This window comes from Rhinolophus sinicus, linkage group LG12 (assembly GCF_036562045.2).
Source record: "Rhinolophus sinicus isolate RSC01 linkage group LG12, ASM3656204v1, whole genome shotgun sequence".
Lineage (NCBI taxonomy): Eukaryota > Metazoa > Chordata > Mammalia > Chiroptera > Rhinolophidae > Rhinolophus > Rhinolophus sinicus.
In genome coordinates this window covers 47,707,605-47,725,216 of record NC_133761.1, presented here as the reverse complement: position 1 = coordinate 47,725,216, position 17,612 = coordinate 47,707,605, and the positions used below count along the sequence as shown (strand labels likewise).

The following is a 17,612-nucleotide window of genomic DNA, read 5'->3' as shown; positions in this document are numbered from 1 at the left end:
TCGGCCGAACCAAACACGCTTCATGGGGCCGTCCTTAGCTGTCCTCAGCATGCGGAGGAACAAATCTGCCGCTGCCTTGCGTTCAGAGATGTGCCCGAACATTAGGTTTCTCTTTCATCAAATATATTTTAGACTGAGTTTAAACAGCCTCACTAGTGGATTTGTGAAATCTCTACTCTCAAATCAGTCTGTTTATTCAAAAACTAAGACGTACATACCTTATAAAAGAGAAGGATGAAATTGATTGCAAATGCGACAAACAAGGCTAACATCCTCATGTTGTAAAAGTTGCGAGCAAAATAGTTCTGGAGGTGAAAAAAATTAGAAGGTCACTATATCAAGGGACTTGAAATTGGCAGACAATTTAAATACAGGATTCGTTCATTTACCCGACACTACTGCCGGAGCACCTACTATGTGCTATGCATCAAGCACTATTCTTGGGGCTGTGGACGTAACAGTGACGGGGTTAGGACCTAGGGAATGGGGGTGCCATTTCAGATGGCTGGTCAGGGAAGGTTTATCTTAGGAGGGGACATCCGAGCAGAAGCCTGAATGCCACAGGGCACAGGTGAAGTGAACAACTGGGGAGCAAAGGGTATGACAGTGAGAGAAGGAGCCCAGAGGTAAAGTGCTGAGTTCAGAGTGACATTGAAGTGTCAGAGGATAAAGAAAGAGGCACAGTGAGAAGAGGGCAGAGTGAGAAGGGCTGAGGTCAGAGAGGTGAGTGGGGACAGTTCTGATAAAGTCTGTGTTGTCTCTTCCAGCACAGTGGTTCCGTTTACGATCTCTGGGGCCACCCTGGCTGCCGTCACCCCTCCCTCACTGGGGGAGGGGCACAAGTGACTTAATCACCCTCGTAGCATCACTTCTCTCATCTGTGAAGTGTGGATAAGACAACCTTTCTCGTAAGTTTGCTATGAAGATTCGGTAAGTTAATAGAGGGAAAGCTGGTTATGACTCTCGTTATTATAATTGGAATTATTATTTTATTCTAGGAGGATCTGAACAAGGCTTGATGTGATCACTTTATGATTTGGAAAGATTATTCCAGTTTCTGTATGGGAAATAGTTGGGAGGCCTGCGTGGCAGCAAGGGGACCAGCTACAAAGTTATTATAGAAGTGCAGAAGGAGTTACATCAATGGTGGTGGCTCGGATGGGGTCGCCCTGGAGAGGGTAAGACTGGGCAAACTCTGGATGTATTTGGAAGAGAGAGCTGAGAAGAATTATTGTTGGATTGTATTTGAGGTGGGAAAGAAAGAGAGGACTTAGACATGATAACTTACGGATTTCAGGGTCTGAGCAACCAAGTAAATGGTTGGTGCCATTTATAGAGCTGGGGGGTGGATGGTGAAACTTAGAGAACTGGATTTAAGGGAAAAATCTCTGGGAGAGATCGAGCATTTATTTCAACATTAAGTGGGAGAACTCTGCAAGGTGTCCAAGTGGCTATGCCAGGGACTTCAGTGTCACAAGGTCCTAGCACAATGACAACTGCTCTCATTTCCCTCTCAGTGCACACATGCCATTTTGGTGATGTCACATCCCACACATGACCCCACCTTTACTGCCACAGATTACTGGACCAAGACTGGCTACCGCTCCCAAATTGGTTCACCCAGGAAGGTGGAACTGCGTCAGAGAGGCTGAGTTAGTTACCCTGCTGTCTGAGCTGGGAGGTGACAAAGACCTAGGGACACAGGGCCCATGGCAGCCTGATGTGGCCATGACCAGTCTCGTGCATACAAGCTGGTGATCAGCGAAAGTCATTGCAGAGTCGGGAGCCTGTGACCCCGAGGCAGAGAGACGACAAGATGTCTTTACTGGCTTTGCACCTGGAGTCACCATGTTCTCCAGGACCCACTGGCTACTTCAGGGTGTGTGGCACCCACGCAGCCTCATGGCCACGCCGTCCATCTACACTTGCAGCCATGCCAACTATCACAACACACCCAATTACTGACTATCAGAGTGATCGAGAACATACTTTATATTCAGTGTCTCTGCACTAAACAATACAGGGGAAGTATAGGTGTTTAAGAAAATAGTTAAAACTATTAATTAAATATACGTATGTTCAAAAATTATATAAAAATATTATATATATGCAGTTAAAATATTTAATTACTGAGTCTAACCCATTTCCCTTATAGGTGAAGTTCTAAAGTACACCGAGTTTCCTAAATGTCTATTTTTGATTCCCAAAGGCTGTAAAACACTGACTATGATTTTGCCTATGATACGGCTTTATTGTAAAGAGTGTTGTTGTTTGTTAGTTTTTAGGTCTGACATTATTGGTCAGTACCTCTTGTAGGTTTATTCTACACACTCACTTCCCCAATTTTTCCTGCTTTAAAAATTATGCATAATATTTATACACATACAAATAAAAAGTCTTTCAAACAAAAATTTTAAGAATTCCACCCTGGATGAACATGACTAGAGATAGAGAATGACAACTTCTTTGTTTTCCAAAGATGAACATGTATTTCATTAATTTGGGGAGCATTTCTGTAAAATGTGTAGAATTACATGAAGAACTATCTTTCTCTCTTCATTCATTTCTCTTTTTTACTTATTTCTATTTAAAGAATAATTTGGAACAGACCTTCTTATTATCAAGGGAGAGTTGGCTCCTTCACTGATGTTTTTATAACTGGATTTTTAATAAAACAGGGATGTTAGCCCAGTTCAGGACCATCAGTAGGAGTCCCTTGTACTCTGAAGGCTCCTGGACTTTGCTTTAATGACTTGCAGAGCCTCACACAGTGTCCTGCACACAGTGGGGCTTCAGGATACATGGGCTGATTGCCCTAGAGTCTTTGTGGGAAGACACTGGATGCTGGCACTCATTACACCCAGTGGGTTCGGGTCACGGGAATGTGTGCAGAGGTTACGGGTTTGACCATCAGGAGCAGTGAACTGACGCCATTCATTTATAAGATATAATAAACACACTGAGATGGGCAAATAAAACATACATGCAGGTCTGACTTGGTTCCCTGATTGTCACCCCAGGGAGGTCAATGACTATTTACTGAGCCAGAGTTATTATTGTCTCACAATATGTCACCACAATATTCATTCTAAAACGGCTTACTAGGAGCTTCTGTTGGTAGGCTATGATTTTCTTCCAGAACGCAGATTCGGGGGGCTCTGGCTCCCCATATCTGTGCGTGTGCAGCGGCCGCAGCCTCTGTTTGCCCTTGTCGTCCTTGGTCTTGTCTTCTTTTTCCCCATCTTCTCCCCTGTGAACACAGACAAATAAATATATGTCATCCAGAAACTAAAGAACAAATGAGTTTCATGCCAAAATACAGCAATGGACAAATATTTGAACCAGAGTACCATTTTTGCCAACTACTTTCTCAATATACAGAGGATGCATTAGAGAATTGCATACTGGAAACCTATGTAATTTTATTAACTAATGTCACTCCAATACATTTAATAAAAGAAAAAAAGAAAATTACTCTCTCCAGTGAACTATAATATTCAAAATTCTAGAATTAGGGGTCAGATTTCTGCTCATCCTAGCCTCCTGCAGATGGATCATGCTGGAAGTGTCTTTGTATCTGTATACAGCACATTCCCTCCCAACTGTACAATAAAACATTTCACTGAGAGTGACAATGAAGACTTTTTATTGCCGTGATTTTCCACCATACTTTAGTTTTAAATTATGATTTAAATGTTCAATCTTTAATTCTGACAAGCCATTAGGACTTAAAATCAGAGTCATATGTGTTTGGTTGTTCACATGTATAAAGGATGTCAATTATTAATTTTGAGGCCAATAATGAAATTAGAAGCACTACAATTTGATGCCTAAAATCCCTCTAGGTACAAAGTACCAATCCTTCATGAAACTATATTTATGTATATGTGTCATCACAAACACAAAACCCACAGACACAAAACCCACACTTAACCTCAACCCATATGAGGCATGTGTAATGTTATTTTTAATATTAAACAGTTGCCATTGAAATAACTGTGAACCCTGTTATACATGTCTACATCTCACTATAACAGTCATTTACATGGCCATTTTTATAACTGATCCAACAGTGCAAGACCTGTGACAATGAGTAGTGCTGACTGCAAAAAACAAACAATGAGAACAGACCAAAGAAAATGCCAGAATAGAAGAAAATAAACTGCTATGTGAGAATAGTGACACTACAGGCACTTAAAATTCTGAGTTCCCCATTTTTTAAAAATGTGCATATAGAATTGTTTAAATATGGGGAAAGGTGTATGTTTCAGTTATTAACAGAAAGTCAGTGTTAGGAGGAAGTTACACATTTTCATTGCCCATATCCAGCTCTTTATTTCTTATTGCTGCCATTACAACAGTGCTCCAGGAGTGTTGGTGAAAATGCAATTCCGGGGCCACACCAGACCTGCTGAACCAGCATCTCTGTGGTGGCGGCCAGGAATGTGTGTTTTTAATAAACTCTCCAGCAATTTTTCTGCGTGTGGCCCCAAGACTAGCTTTGAGGGACTTCTCAAGGACCCTTGGCAATGGCATTCAGAATGTGGGTCTCCTCCCCTCTTTCCAAGGACAGAAATACATACACGGTTTTAAACCAGAACTGCAGCCATCAGTCGTCTGTGGTGAGCCCCCCTTAAAGGCAGTGGGGGCTTTTCTGCTGAGACAGAAACACAAACAGAACCCAGACGGAACAGGAGGAAGACTGGACAGGCAGCCTGGGCAGGTGGGCGGGCAGGTATCTATACTTATCCTCCCAGGACTGAGGTCCTCAGTTACAGCCTGTCCACGGAGATGACAGACATCATCGTGTAGCCTGACAGTCTCCATTCTGTCCCCTAAAGAGACAGCACAAGTGAAACAAGGAAAATATAGAGAAACTACACCTACTCGGCTTTTTCTGGTTCTGATTTTTCTTCTTTTTCTTCCTTTTCTTCCTCTTTCACCTTTTGTTCCTGGGATGAGTCAATGGGAAAAGGAAAAGCAGGTTACACATCACCTTTGAATGAGTTTAGGGAGCCCTGTGATCGTGTGCTGAATTGTGACCTAGAAATGACCTTCTGCCCATGTCGAGATAACGTGCCAGGTGGGCTTTCACTAGTGGCCTGCATTTCCCTTTGTGTGCACTGACCCTCCACGCACAGTACGTGCGGACTTCCTGAGCGCCTGCCTCCCACTTTCTCTGTCCCTTCAGAAATACCCTTCTTTACCTCATTCCTCAACTCAAATCTTACTCATCCTTCAAGTCCAATTAAGTGCCAGGTCTTAACTCTCATCTAACTGCTACTCCAAACCATTCTGATGCTTCCGTTCTCTCGACATGTGAAACCTCTACTGTCTATAGTCTGTGCGATGTAACACTTGATAGCTTTCTAGCTTTTCCACGAAGGTTAGTTATCTCTTTCGAATAATTCTTTCAGGCAACCCGAAAGCCATGACCACACCTTATATTTCCCTTACTTCCCTATGATACCCCATGTGTCAGACACATGGTGAATACTCATAAAATATTTACGGATGGAATGGTTGTTCAATTGACTAATGTCATTAGGGTGGGTATCTGAGCTTACACCTAGTAGTTTAAGCTAATTCAGTAATTTGTAAAGAACCTCCCAAAAGCCAGCTCTGCTTTTTCCACTTCTCTTGGAAGCTTGAGTCACGTGTTGAGCACACAGCGGCCACTGCACGGATGCTGATGTGAAGCCCACATGCTGAGCTCACGTGGCATCCAGAGAGCCGCGGGACATAGTGGTAAGTTACCTGAGATTTCTCTTGCACCTCGGGGGTGGGCACAGGGTTGCTCATGAGGTCGCTGAGGCCAGCATTTGGGTTATGAGGGATGAGTTTGTACTGTCCTCCTTCTCTCTTCAGATCTAAGCCAAATATGTCTGACAGGAGGTCACTTTCCTCCGTCAGGTCCTTCAGGTCCGTGAGATCCTCCGAGGGCAGGGCGGCTTCCAGGGGCTTCCTCTCGCCCTCTTCCCCATCTCCTCTCACCTCATCCTGCGTGGGGTCCGGCATGTTGGCCAGAAGCTCAGCGACTTTGATCTTCTTTGCCCCTTCCACCAGGCTGCCTCCCAGGAGCAGGCTGCAGATGATGCGGGAAAAGCCCCTGAGCACGCTGGTGACGAAGTGCACGAGGCTCATCATGACGCTCCAATAGGAGGAAAAGAGAGCTGTGACCATGTCCCTCACTGTCATCTTCTTCACTTTCTTCATCTGCTTCTTCAGGCTCTTCAGGCTGAGCATCCGCATAAGGGTCAGGATATTGTACCTGAGAGCCAGCAGGGCCGACTTGACGGTCAGAATGGAGAAGAAGCCCATTCTCGGGCCCTGCTCTTCCGGCTTCTCCTTCTCACTCTCCTCTTTGTTGGCTGACCTCTCATTCAAGTCCGACTCGGAGATCTGGGCCGCCAGCTGCATCTCAAATATGGTGTCCTCGCAGAAGTTCACGAAGAGCTCCATCTTCTCCTTCTCGCCGCCCTCGTTGACCACGTCGAAGATGAACTGCCTCTTGGACTCCTTGACCTGGGGCTTCTCCCACTGTGTCCGGCTGGACTCGCTGATCTCAAAATACACCCTCTCGATGCGCTTGGCACTCCCCATGATCTCGATGCGGCCCAGGAAGGGCTGGAAGTAGTTGAGCACGCTCTCCGCCAGCTCCAGGAACGTCTGCAGCCGCGTGTCGTTGGGCATGTGCTCCGAAAGGTTGGTCAGAAGGACAGCCACATTGAAGCCAATGTCCTTTGCGGGCTCGTGGAACCGCTTGACAAACTCCTCATAGTCGAGGGTTTCGTTTTCATCTGTCTCGGCGCAGGACAGAAGGAACTCGGTCTCGGACTGCGTGTAGTGCTTGTGGCTCTCCATCGCTTTGTGGAACTCCCTCTTGGAAATGACGCCCTTGCCATCGGGGTCGTATTCCTTAAATGTGTCAGAAGAGGTCAAATCCTTCAGTTTTAAGAACATGTCAAAGAATTTGAGAATCATCTCCACGTTGTTGGAAGACTCCACAAGCATGTCAACCATCTGCTTGCCGATGGTTCCATTTACCACATTGCCTGGTGGGAGAGAATGACACCCGATCAAAATGAACCCCTGATCAATAAAAAGCAATGTCTATGGAGAATATAACAATATAGACGCTATACACCATCTGAGTCAAGGGTGGCTCCTCGTTCAATGATTATTGTGATTACACAGACACATGCAAAACCACATTTACAAAGGAATTAAACTAACACACAGAAAACAATATTTGAACAAAAGTTGGCTTTTTTTTCTTCCTTAAATTGATCAAAGAAGCAATATGTTTCAGGAAAAAGAAAATGGGCAAACATGTATATCCAAAAGCTTGACCTGAAATCCAGTCTCATTATTAATAAAAATGAGCATTTGCAGAATCTTTCACGATTGAAAAATCTCTCCTTATAGACAACACCTGATTGAATGCTTACATGTCTGTAAGGCAGGTACTTTTTATTAATTCTGATTTTACTATCGAGGAAACTGAGGATTAGCAAGGCTAAATGAATGTACCCATTGTGACATGGTTAGTGAGGGTAAAAAGATTCCCCAAGAGCAAGTTATATGCTCTTTCTGATTTAAAATGTAAAGCACTGCCCTGCATTTTTCTTCATGGTCCAGAAGGTTTATAGTTGGAAAATGGCAGATTACTGATAAGCTTGAGAAAATTCGATAGCATGTTAAATTACAGTCGCAGAATGCTTTCACTCTTTGCACAGAGCATGCTATGCAACATACAGACTGACACAGAAGAAGGACACATGGCGAGAGTCCTGCTGCGTCCACCTGTGAAGCAGTGACCACTGTGGTTCGGAGTGTGGGCTCAGGAGCCGCACGGTGGGCTGCAATCCAGGCCCCGCCATCTACCCCTGGGCACCCTGGAAGGGCTCGCCACCTCTCTGCACCCCAGTCTTCTCATTTGCAAAGCAGTAATAATGATACTATCAAACTTCTGAACCTGATATTAGGATGAAATAAGTACTTAAACCAGGAGCCGCTTAAACCAGGAGCCGGGACATTACAAGAGGTTAATTTTAAGTTGTTATGGCTATGGCTGCTGCTGCTGCTTTTCTTATGGTTGTTTTTCAGACTGAAATTTGAAATGAGGTCATAGTGAAAGGACCCCATCGTGCTCAGAGGGTATGAAGTGGCTGCTACTGAAGGGTTTTAAGCAAATGGTATGTCTCTGAAGTTCCTGCACAGGGCAAGACTCCTGACTGAGTTAATCAAAGTGCAGTTTCACAATGCAGGGGGAACTAGGAAGGAAAAATCAGGAAGGTTTAAGAAGAAAGGATAGGTTACATAATGGGGAACGTTGTTTGGTTGCTGTGGTCATATTCACAAGAGTTCACAGAATGTTCATGTCAGTTTATCATTATCTCCATTTCACGGAGGAAACTGAACAATGGAGGTGAGATTTATCCACTGGTCACGTGTGTTAGCCGCGGATGTGGGAACCAAGCGCTCAACCACTATGCTTACTGCCAGATGCAGAAGAGCAATGTAATAACAGAAAAAGAAGTGGAAATAGAAGAGAGAATAAAAACTGGAGGGGCGTGTGGAGGCAGGATAACACTGCCACACACAGGGGTTACAATGAGAAAAGCTCAGAGCAGCAATTCACAGGGTTGGAGTTTATCCAAATGTCTGTAATCCCTACTGATTACTCACAAATGAATGAAACTTTATATATAATCTTTCTGGAGAGTCTTCTCTTTGGGGCATTACTATGAAGTACTGTGGTTTCATTCCATAGACATGTAAGCTGAGATACGCAGGATCTCTCTTTTTTTAAAAAACTAACTCAAGAGTCACAAAGTCACCAATACACCCAAGCATCTGTTACATCTCACTGTGACTACTTCAGTCTTTGCAGGATGCTGACATATTATCCCTTCAAAAAAGAATAAAGGGAAGTTGAATGTGGACAATGTAAACATATACGTCAAAACTACCTTCTAACATGGACAGCAACATGACCACCATGTCCTTCTGAAGATCCATTAGTTCTTTTAATAGCTCAATTTGACTGGAATCCTGAAAATATTAACAAATTGCATGTGAGATCATGGGAAAACGAGGCAGCCCGAACATGCACGTCTCATGAGTGCCCCACGAACAGTAAACGCAGAGGGACAGAACGAAAGAAAGGCCAAATGCAGGCGTGTAGCTTATTCAAAATATACATCTCAGGACTAAAGCACATGTACGACCGATTCCAACTCATGTTCAGTGTGTGCAGGGACACGAGCCAGTGTAAGGAGCGCAGAGGGACAGGGCATCGACATGTTCCCCAGGGCCCGCCCCGCAGGACTCAGGTGACTCTGCACGTGGATATCTTTCTGTCACTGGAAAAGTCTGTACAGTACTTGTCTTTGCTTCTTTCTAACTTACTACACAAAGATGCTATCTATTTTGTAAAAATTAATGTATCCTGTAAAGAACAGGCAGAGACTTCTGCTACAGAAATATAATCCAAAATGTGTACAGTGTATCTTCTTTACCATTTTTATTACAATCTCTTATATTTCTCTGGTTAAAATTGTCTGGGGGTTTTGTTTTGGTTTGATTTTAATTTTTCACCATGAAAAATATATATATTTTAATTATACCAGGTATCATTTTATTCATCTGGATTTTGCAACACACGAAGCTACATTTCTACATTGCTGGAAACATGGGACTTTTTCTTTATAAAGAGTTGTTACCTTGACCAAGTCTACGAATTGCAAGTTGTGAGGTAGCACCAGATGTTAATACAGGGATGCGGGTACATCAGAAAGAGAACTCTCTTCGTTCACATTGGTTTCCTTTACTTACTAAAATGTCATTAGTGATTAGATGAAAGCATCGTGACATTTTCTTATTTGGCTGAAGTCATCAATAACTAGACAGTGACAAAGATTCTCTCCTTGACCAAACTCTAGCCAGGCTCCTCTGTGCCCTCTTCTCAACTAGGCCTCACCCTTGGTCTACAAAGCCTAGAACGAGCACTCACATAGTTTCAAAGCCACATCCCTGGGATGACCCTGGCCCCCACTAGAATACCTAAGAAAACTCAAGGCCGCCAAAAAATGTACTGTTTGTTCCAGCCAACACCTGAGGACAGGGCCTCTGTCCCCCCATCTCTGTGGGAGGGTAGGAAACTGACTGGTACCTGCCAGCTGGACTCATCGCATTCACACTGACCACACCTTGGTAATTTTTCACTTCTGACTCTACTGAGGTCCGGTTCACTCCCTCCCTAGCCCCTCAGTCTCCCTTTAAAGCACCCAGTCAACTCTGTACAAATCACACTGGACTCTCTTCCCTCCCGCAATAGTTCTACCAATTAAAATCTGCCCTGACCACTTTAACCAGTGTCTGGCTTTGATTATCTTTGTTGTCATGCTCCTGTGTTAGGCCGGGGACAGGTGTAAGCATCCTCAGGTTATGGGAGGAAAGGAGACTAAGGGAGGAGAGAGAGCGGGCCCATACTCATAGGATCGAGGGGTGAAAAATCTTCTCACTTTAAATCTAGCACGCTTTCCTCCACCTGATATCTGGCAAGTACCCACACCATGACAGATATGTCAGATCTCAGGGCATCCAGCACAAGTCACCCCTTCAAAGGGACATGTTTACTCAAGATTTATATGAATAATTTTTCTATTCATGCATCTCTTAGCTTCAAATGAAATAGATACAGTGATGAGAAAAACATGCTGATATTTTCAATATGCACGCCCCAATTAACATTAAAACATGGGGGGACATCTATTTTGTACTGGCTTATCCTTATAGCTACTTTTTTCTCTTTGACTTTCATGAAGCTAAATTTTCTGTTAGTGGGTACAAGCCATCTGCAGAGAAAAGCTATTTGTTTCCACCCTATAAATAAACCCTCCACCTTCAACAGGGGGCTGGTAGCAGATCAAAAGCCTTTCCCAGTAATCTGTAGGGAGAATAATCATCCAGAAGTGGGTCTATGAAGGCTTGTGAAATGTTCAGTGCTCGGGGACTACACTCTTTTATTTCTCCATATATTCAATTCCTTAATATCTCTTGTTCTCAGTTTTGAATAATGGCTCCCACTTATTCCCAGCTTGCATCAATTCTTTTACTTAAGAAAGTGCTTTCTAATGTAGAGTAAGAGATATATAAAGAGGTCATCTGAGAACGACAATATTCTAACGAAGGAGAGCGTGTTTGATCTGCCAGTGACTATGGTGTCCCATCTGTCATTCAGGATGCTAGTAGGAGGTAGCTGATTTACCTGAGACAACTTCATTTGCATGTGGGCAAAGACGTGGAGGAAGCCGACCACTGCATCCCAGAGCCGGCTGTGGGCCAGGCTCTGCTGGTTCCCAGTGCAGGGGCCCTGCAGGAAACAGACCAACAGCATCATTCCCGAACCGTCACTGCCAAATCAACCTCACAGTAATAGGCACTCACTTAACATAGGTTATCACCAACATGTCATCTGAAAAGATGGAACCCCAAATGAAAGATACACAGTGATGATAATGGTGTAGTACCCTTAGAAGATAAGCATTTTCATCTATGAAATGTTTAATATAATAAATCCTGAAAACAATTTTTCAACAGATTTTCGTGTTCTGTTTCTGTGTGAATAATAAAACATGGACAAAAAAGAATGATGAATGATTTCGTTTTTGTCTGCCTTTATTTTCTCCTATTTAGAGGAGAAGGGTAAGATCCAATTGTTTTGGCTGTTAAGTCAAATCAATCAGCCCTTACTATCTTGTGAGAAAAGAATCTGGGATTCTGCTTAAAATGAGAGAGCAATACTTCCTATTGCTAAATAGTAACCAGGATTAAGCATCCATCAGAGAGAAAAAGTACTCTTAATGCTTTCTTAGTTATACAAGTGTTTTACCAATCATACAACCACTGAGATTTTAAAATATTACTAATCAGTCATTAACTTTATGAACCCAAGATCGGAGGTAATCAGAACCTAACTTTGCTCTCTAAGCTTGCACTTCAGAAGTGATCTTCATGTGGCACTAGAGAGTGTGTGTTGTAGCAGGTAGAATGTTTCCATGGAGACAATTTCTATATTTACTTTCTGAGGAAAAATTATACAATCTCTAAGTTTTGCAAACACACACCCACCCATCAACCAGGAAAATAAATAACAGGTATCTTATTTCAAAAGAAAAACCACATATACAACATAGCTCTTAACTTCCAATTCATTCATTCCTTTATACAAGCGACTCATAATGAGTTTAAGTTAGGGAGAGGTTTTTAGGATTTGACTCTAGAAACAGTGACCGGAAGAGACGACCGCACTGAAGATACTGATGGGATACTGAAATGGACCTTTGTCCTGCCTCAGCTTCTATCGATGTCCTGAGAACAAAAGACAGTACGTGCCAAGAGCCTCTGTATTCCATAAGCAAGATGTGGACTCAGTACTCAAGGAAGGGGGACTCAATAGGTCTTCCACCCTGAGGATACAGACGGGTTGAAGTTGAAAAGGGGAGACGCTGGAGAGTGCTCTCCTGGCAGGCACCGCCACCTCCATCCCTGCTGCAGTGGGAGAGGAGAGGGGCTGCTTCTCCAGCCCTTAACACCAAGGAGAGAGAAGGCAACATGAGGACCCTCGGAGTGCCTGGCTTCTGTCTCCTGAAGTTGGAGTATAAGGTTTGGCATTAAAAAATGTTAAAAGTGCTCGCTTCGGCAGCACATGCACTAAAAATGTGAAAGACAGAGAGTGACAAAAAAAGAAAAAGTTGTTTGTTTGTTTGTTTGTTTGTTTTTTTATGTGGGCTTCTCAGGATGGAACTACTCTGTTCCAATATTGCCTGACAAGACAGTCTGAAAGGGTTATGTGACTCCAAGGCAGAGGGAACCACCAGATGCAGTCTGTGGAATAATTTAAAACTGGATGGGAAAAGAGGCATTTCCAGGCACTATGGGTAATAGGGTTTCAACAGGCCACCCCAGAGGGCAGATCCAGGGTGACAGCCTGACTTGCAGGTGCCCTGGAAGGAGACCTTCCCTCCCTGATTCTTCTCCCACCCCCAGTTCCTGCCCTGAGGAATCCTGAGACTGACAGGCTGGAAAGGAGGACAGCGGAACCCTGTGGGGAGACAGGAGAGAAGCCCATATTTTACTCCGAGCCCTCAGCCCTCCATCCTCATCCCTGAGGCCTTTCCAGCATGAAGGCAGGTTCAAGGGTAAGGGGAGGTTTTAAGGTGGATCGGAGTTAAGTGATTATGCCACTGTACTGTCACTGAAATGAGACTACTCTGTGACGAAGTGACTGAAAGAATTGTATTTATCTGAGGGTAGCCAGTGCACAGATCCATTCAAAGATTGGGAAAGAAATGGTCCACAAAGCAAGTCTGAAGAGACACTGGTGGGAAGGAATCAGGTTACTCAGCCCATCCAATGTACCAGGCTGTCGTAATTTTACAGCAAACTTTAGCCCCATCTGGCTGTTACAATGACTGGTTTCAAAGCAACAGATCTTCAGGATCTCCCTGTTTTTCAAGTCCAGGCTGGTGGTGTGTTCCATGGTAAGAACATTGGTGGGGTGCAAGTGCAGGAGGCCATCAGGGGGCCACTAGTATGCCATTTCAAGGAAAATAAATGTGACTTTTCTTCAAGTCAGGAAGTATTTTCTTCATGTGGTATTTAAGTACTTAATTAAAAGTTAAAGTACTTTAAAGTCTAAGTCCTTCTGCAACCAAAACTTGACCAAGAGTTGTCTCTGCAACATGCAACAAAGTTGCAAACCCAAGGCCAAAGCCCCCACCAGTCCTCCTAAACCTGAAGCATACAGAATGTCCTTCCCAGGACCTGCCCAACCTTAGGCCATGCACTGCTGAGAACAGCTCACTAATCTGAACGGAACACCAGCCTTTCCCACCACCTCACACTCCTATTTCTCGTGACCTGTGTGGTGCCAGTGTATACCTTTGCAACCGCCAGAAGGCAGGTGGGCCTTACTTTCAGACTGTGGCAACAACAAATAAAACTTCCTTGTTTTCTCACCAGTTATCCCGTGGCCTTACTCTAGGAACTCTGACAACACAATGGCCTCTTATTCAAAAGCAATTCTCCTTCCCCCATTATTAAAACTGTAATGGAATCTTACAGGTAACACCTTTGTTTGGATGGTTTTGGATTTCCCCATTACATAATTATCTACATTAGCAAGAATTTGAATCAAAAGCAATATGCAGTGCTGTCATCTTTAAGGCAGTCCAAAATAAGCATGAAACTGACGAGCTTTTGTCCAGAGTATCAGTAACAACCTGTAACTATGGTGCTAAGGCAAGCTTCTTCAAAACATATTTCACTAAACATGATGTGGTGACCTGGCCTTGCTCCTGGGACAGAAAAAGGACATTAATGAAGAAACCGGTCAAATCAGAATAAGGTCTCTAATTTAGTTTATAGAATTGTGCTGATATTAATTTCTTAGTTTTGACAAATGCATCATGGTTACATGAAATATCAGTATTAGGGAAAGCCAGGTGAATTGCATATGGAAGCACTTTGTAACTGTTCTGCATATCTAAAATTATTCCAAAGTAAGTTTTTATTAAAATATATGTTTCAGAAATGATTAATTTATATAAAAGTATATCATATAAACAAAGAGTAATGAGAAGTTAAAAACTGAACAAGCAACAATAAGCCATGCTGTCCCTTAATAAGTCCTGTTATCCTTTGAATGTTCATACAAACAAGTTACAATGAAGAATTTTGTACATAGTGAGAGGTTAAGGCATGCTTCCACTTTTATGTAAATTCAGGAATCTGATTTATTTTAAGAACCAAGAAAGGCCCACTCTAGGTTGAAATGGCATTTAAGTTTCATTTGTCATATAGAAACCATTTTCCTAACTGTTTCTGTAAAAAGCTCAGGCTTGCTCATGTCATCGGTTAATCTTATTTAATCAGGCCAGTTCACATTCAGTGTGAATAACATGTTTCTAGACGTGGATGAGAATATCAAGGCAATAATGGAAGCCAGGGAAGATAAGGAAATAGGAATATGAGTGGGCTGAAACTGACTCAAAATTCGCTTTTATTTGATTTAAAGAAAATTATTAGAATTATCAAGTGTGGCTTTTCTATTTTGAAATGCAGAAATAAAGATATTTTTTCCCTGCCCAGGGAGAGAGTAGAAAAAGCGAGATTCTTCCCAAGTAGGGACACAGAGCACGGAATGAGCCTGGAGGGGGCAGGGACAAGCTGTCCACCGCCACTGCCTTCACCTCCCTCAGTCACGAGTCCTTTATCCACTCAAACAACCTGTAAATATGCCAGCTCTAAGGACACAATCTGTTATTTTTACGTAACTTTCCCCCCTCTAAGATGATGTGATGTGTGGTCGAAGGAAGCAAACTATATATTCCTTCTTCCTATATAGCACATCTCAAACACAGCGTTCACGATTCTGTCCGTGGAGACAGAAGGTACAAAGGAAAGAGGACACACTGGACTTCTAGGAGATAGCAACGCTTTGATGGTTGAAAAAAATACCCAGAATTTTACATCTTTTCAAAATCTGCAGGTTAAGACAAGTTTAGCCTATTAAGAATACAAAACAAATCAATGTTTAAAAAAAGGTAGATTCTTTATAGTATTTGGAATTTTAACTATATTAGACATGATTATATTATGTAATTATGTAATTACACACAGAGAGAAGGTTTTAAATACTCGTCTCTTTCTTAATGCGGAACTTCTCCCTCACTTCTATTGCAACGCTCTAAAGAGGGTGTCACGTCCTGCCTTTCCTGCCCCCCTTCCTTCCTCACACTCGCTGAGTGTTGACGTGGATACCAGGCCTGGAGGTGCCAGAGCCAATACCACAGTTCATGCCTCCAAGAAGTGAGTGACACGTCAATCGGCCAAAGGATAAAGAAGCTCATTCTGAATAAATTCACACCTCAGCCTAATTTTTTTATTGTCATCTCTGGCTAAGGATCTATGGCCAGGGTCAACTGGAACTGGGGACAATGGCAGGAGAATATTTTAGGCATATTGCATTTTTCCATGGAATGCTATGCTAACCAGTTGAGTCTTTCTTCAAATATCAGGAAAGTTTAAAGATTTACCTGAATATACTCTGTGAGGGTGTTAAAGACTTGTTTTGCTACTTGAATTGCTTTGGAGAAATTCCTCTGTCCTTGTTCATCAATGACGTCTTTCCCAGAGTAATACCAATAGAAATCACTGATTGACTCCTGTGAAAGAGAGATGGTAGGATTAAGGCACATTCTGGAGCTATTACTGACCTGCCCAGTTTTGGACTCTGTAACAGGAAATCATTTTAAATAACAGATTTGGAAGCAAACAAAAATATCTGTGAAGTAAATACAATTCCCAGTGATTTTCCGAAATATGCCAGATGGTAATGTCCTCCTTAGATATAAATAATCAACTGGAGAGAAGGTAAGTAGCAGGAAACCTAGCTCTAAAAATGACTTTCTATGTCTGATGACCTTGAACTCCACAAACATAAGGATTCGTAAGATTAGTACATATTTATCCACTGAGTAGTCACATGTTCACTATGTGAGCACAGATATTAAACAAATCACAGAACAGTATTTTTTGGGTTATAGATGTCTGGCCTCCTACTTTTCCAACAAAGCCTCTAACATTTCCTGGGTGAGAACTCTAGGATGCTGGGGCTTATGTAATGGCCCCTGAGGAATCTGGCTGGACTACGTATAAATACTGACAACTGTAAACAAATATCTAAATAAGATCAATCTTTCCAGACAGGATGTTTTCAACACTAACATTCTGAAGGAATTTTAGTCAGCATAATGAATAATACAATTTATTATATTATTGTGTGTAAAGTACATTTGGGCTTTGAAACATGATTTTTTTAAAAAAATCACATAAAAACATCACAATCAGTAATGCTTCTTGATATATTTGCTTCAAAAATGACTTGTTTCCCCATTAGGCTTTAAGTGAAAAGGTGGTGTGCTTTTACATACTCAAAGATTAAGGGAAAAACTAAAAGTTTGTGAAATTTTTTAAAGTATGGCACCTGGCTTCTCTAATAAATAAAATGAAGGCTAAAAGTTACATAGGATTCTCATTAGATTTAGCGTTATTAACACGGAAAAGATTACTACAATATCAGAGAAATTTCTAACCGATTGAGTGTTAAGCTAAATTTTAAAATTTATTCAAATATATTAGGACGGCTGAAGAGAACTGACCTGAGACTATTAAATTTAAGTATATGGTATGTAGTTTGAAAGCCTTTATTTCCCATTCCTGAGAATGTTTCAAATATCCCCCCCATCCCATTTATCTATGAACTGCAGAGGAGCAAAGCATACACATGCATTACAAAATGAAAATAAAATGTAAAATGCCATCAAGCTGAAACATTTTGGGTAAACAAAATACCCACTTATAGAAAGAAAATAATGTGCAAAGAGGGGCCACGATCAGAGACAGACCACAGTGGCAGCCTCACCCCAAGACTTGATGGAAACTGTGATAAAACACAAAACACCTCAAAAACTTTTGACACGTCATAAATCAAAACACATCAAACCATGTCACCTTAACATATTCACCTGCCGCATTATTTC

At 42.3% G+C, this 17,612-nt stretch overlaps 1 protein-coding gene across 12 annotated transcripts in view; it reads right to left on the bottom strand.

Moving 5' to 3' along the window:
* RYR2 (ryanodine receptor 2) overlaps nucleotides 1–17,612 on the bottom strand; it is a 567,150-nt gene that overhangs the window by 28,966 nt on the left and 520,572 nt on the right. For all 12 annotated transcript variants that reach the window (XM_074316777.1, XM_074316766.1, XM_074316767.1 and 9 more), the window contains 7 exons: nucleotides 16,107–16,235; nucleotides 11,276–11,380; nucleotides 8,976–9,057; nucleotides 5,758–7,055; nucleotides 4,888–4,952; nucleotides 3,103–3,250; nucleotides 219–305 (listed from right to left, as the gene is read on the bottom strand). In XM_074316777.1, coding sequence (XP_074172878.1) covers nucleotides 219–305; nucleotides 3,103–3,250; nucleotides 4,888–4,952; nucleotides 5,758–7,055; nucleotides 8,976–9,057; nucleotides 11,276–11,380; nucleotides 16,107–16,235 — 1,914 coding nt within the window. The remainder of the gene's footprint in view (nucleotides 1–218; nucleotides 306–3,102; nucleotides 3,251–4,887; nucleotides 4,953–5,757; nucleotides 7,056–8,975; nucleotides 9,058–11,275; nucleotides 11,381–16,106; nucleotides 16,236–17,612) is intronic.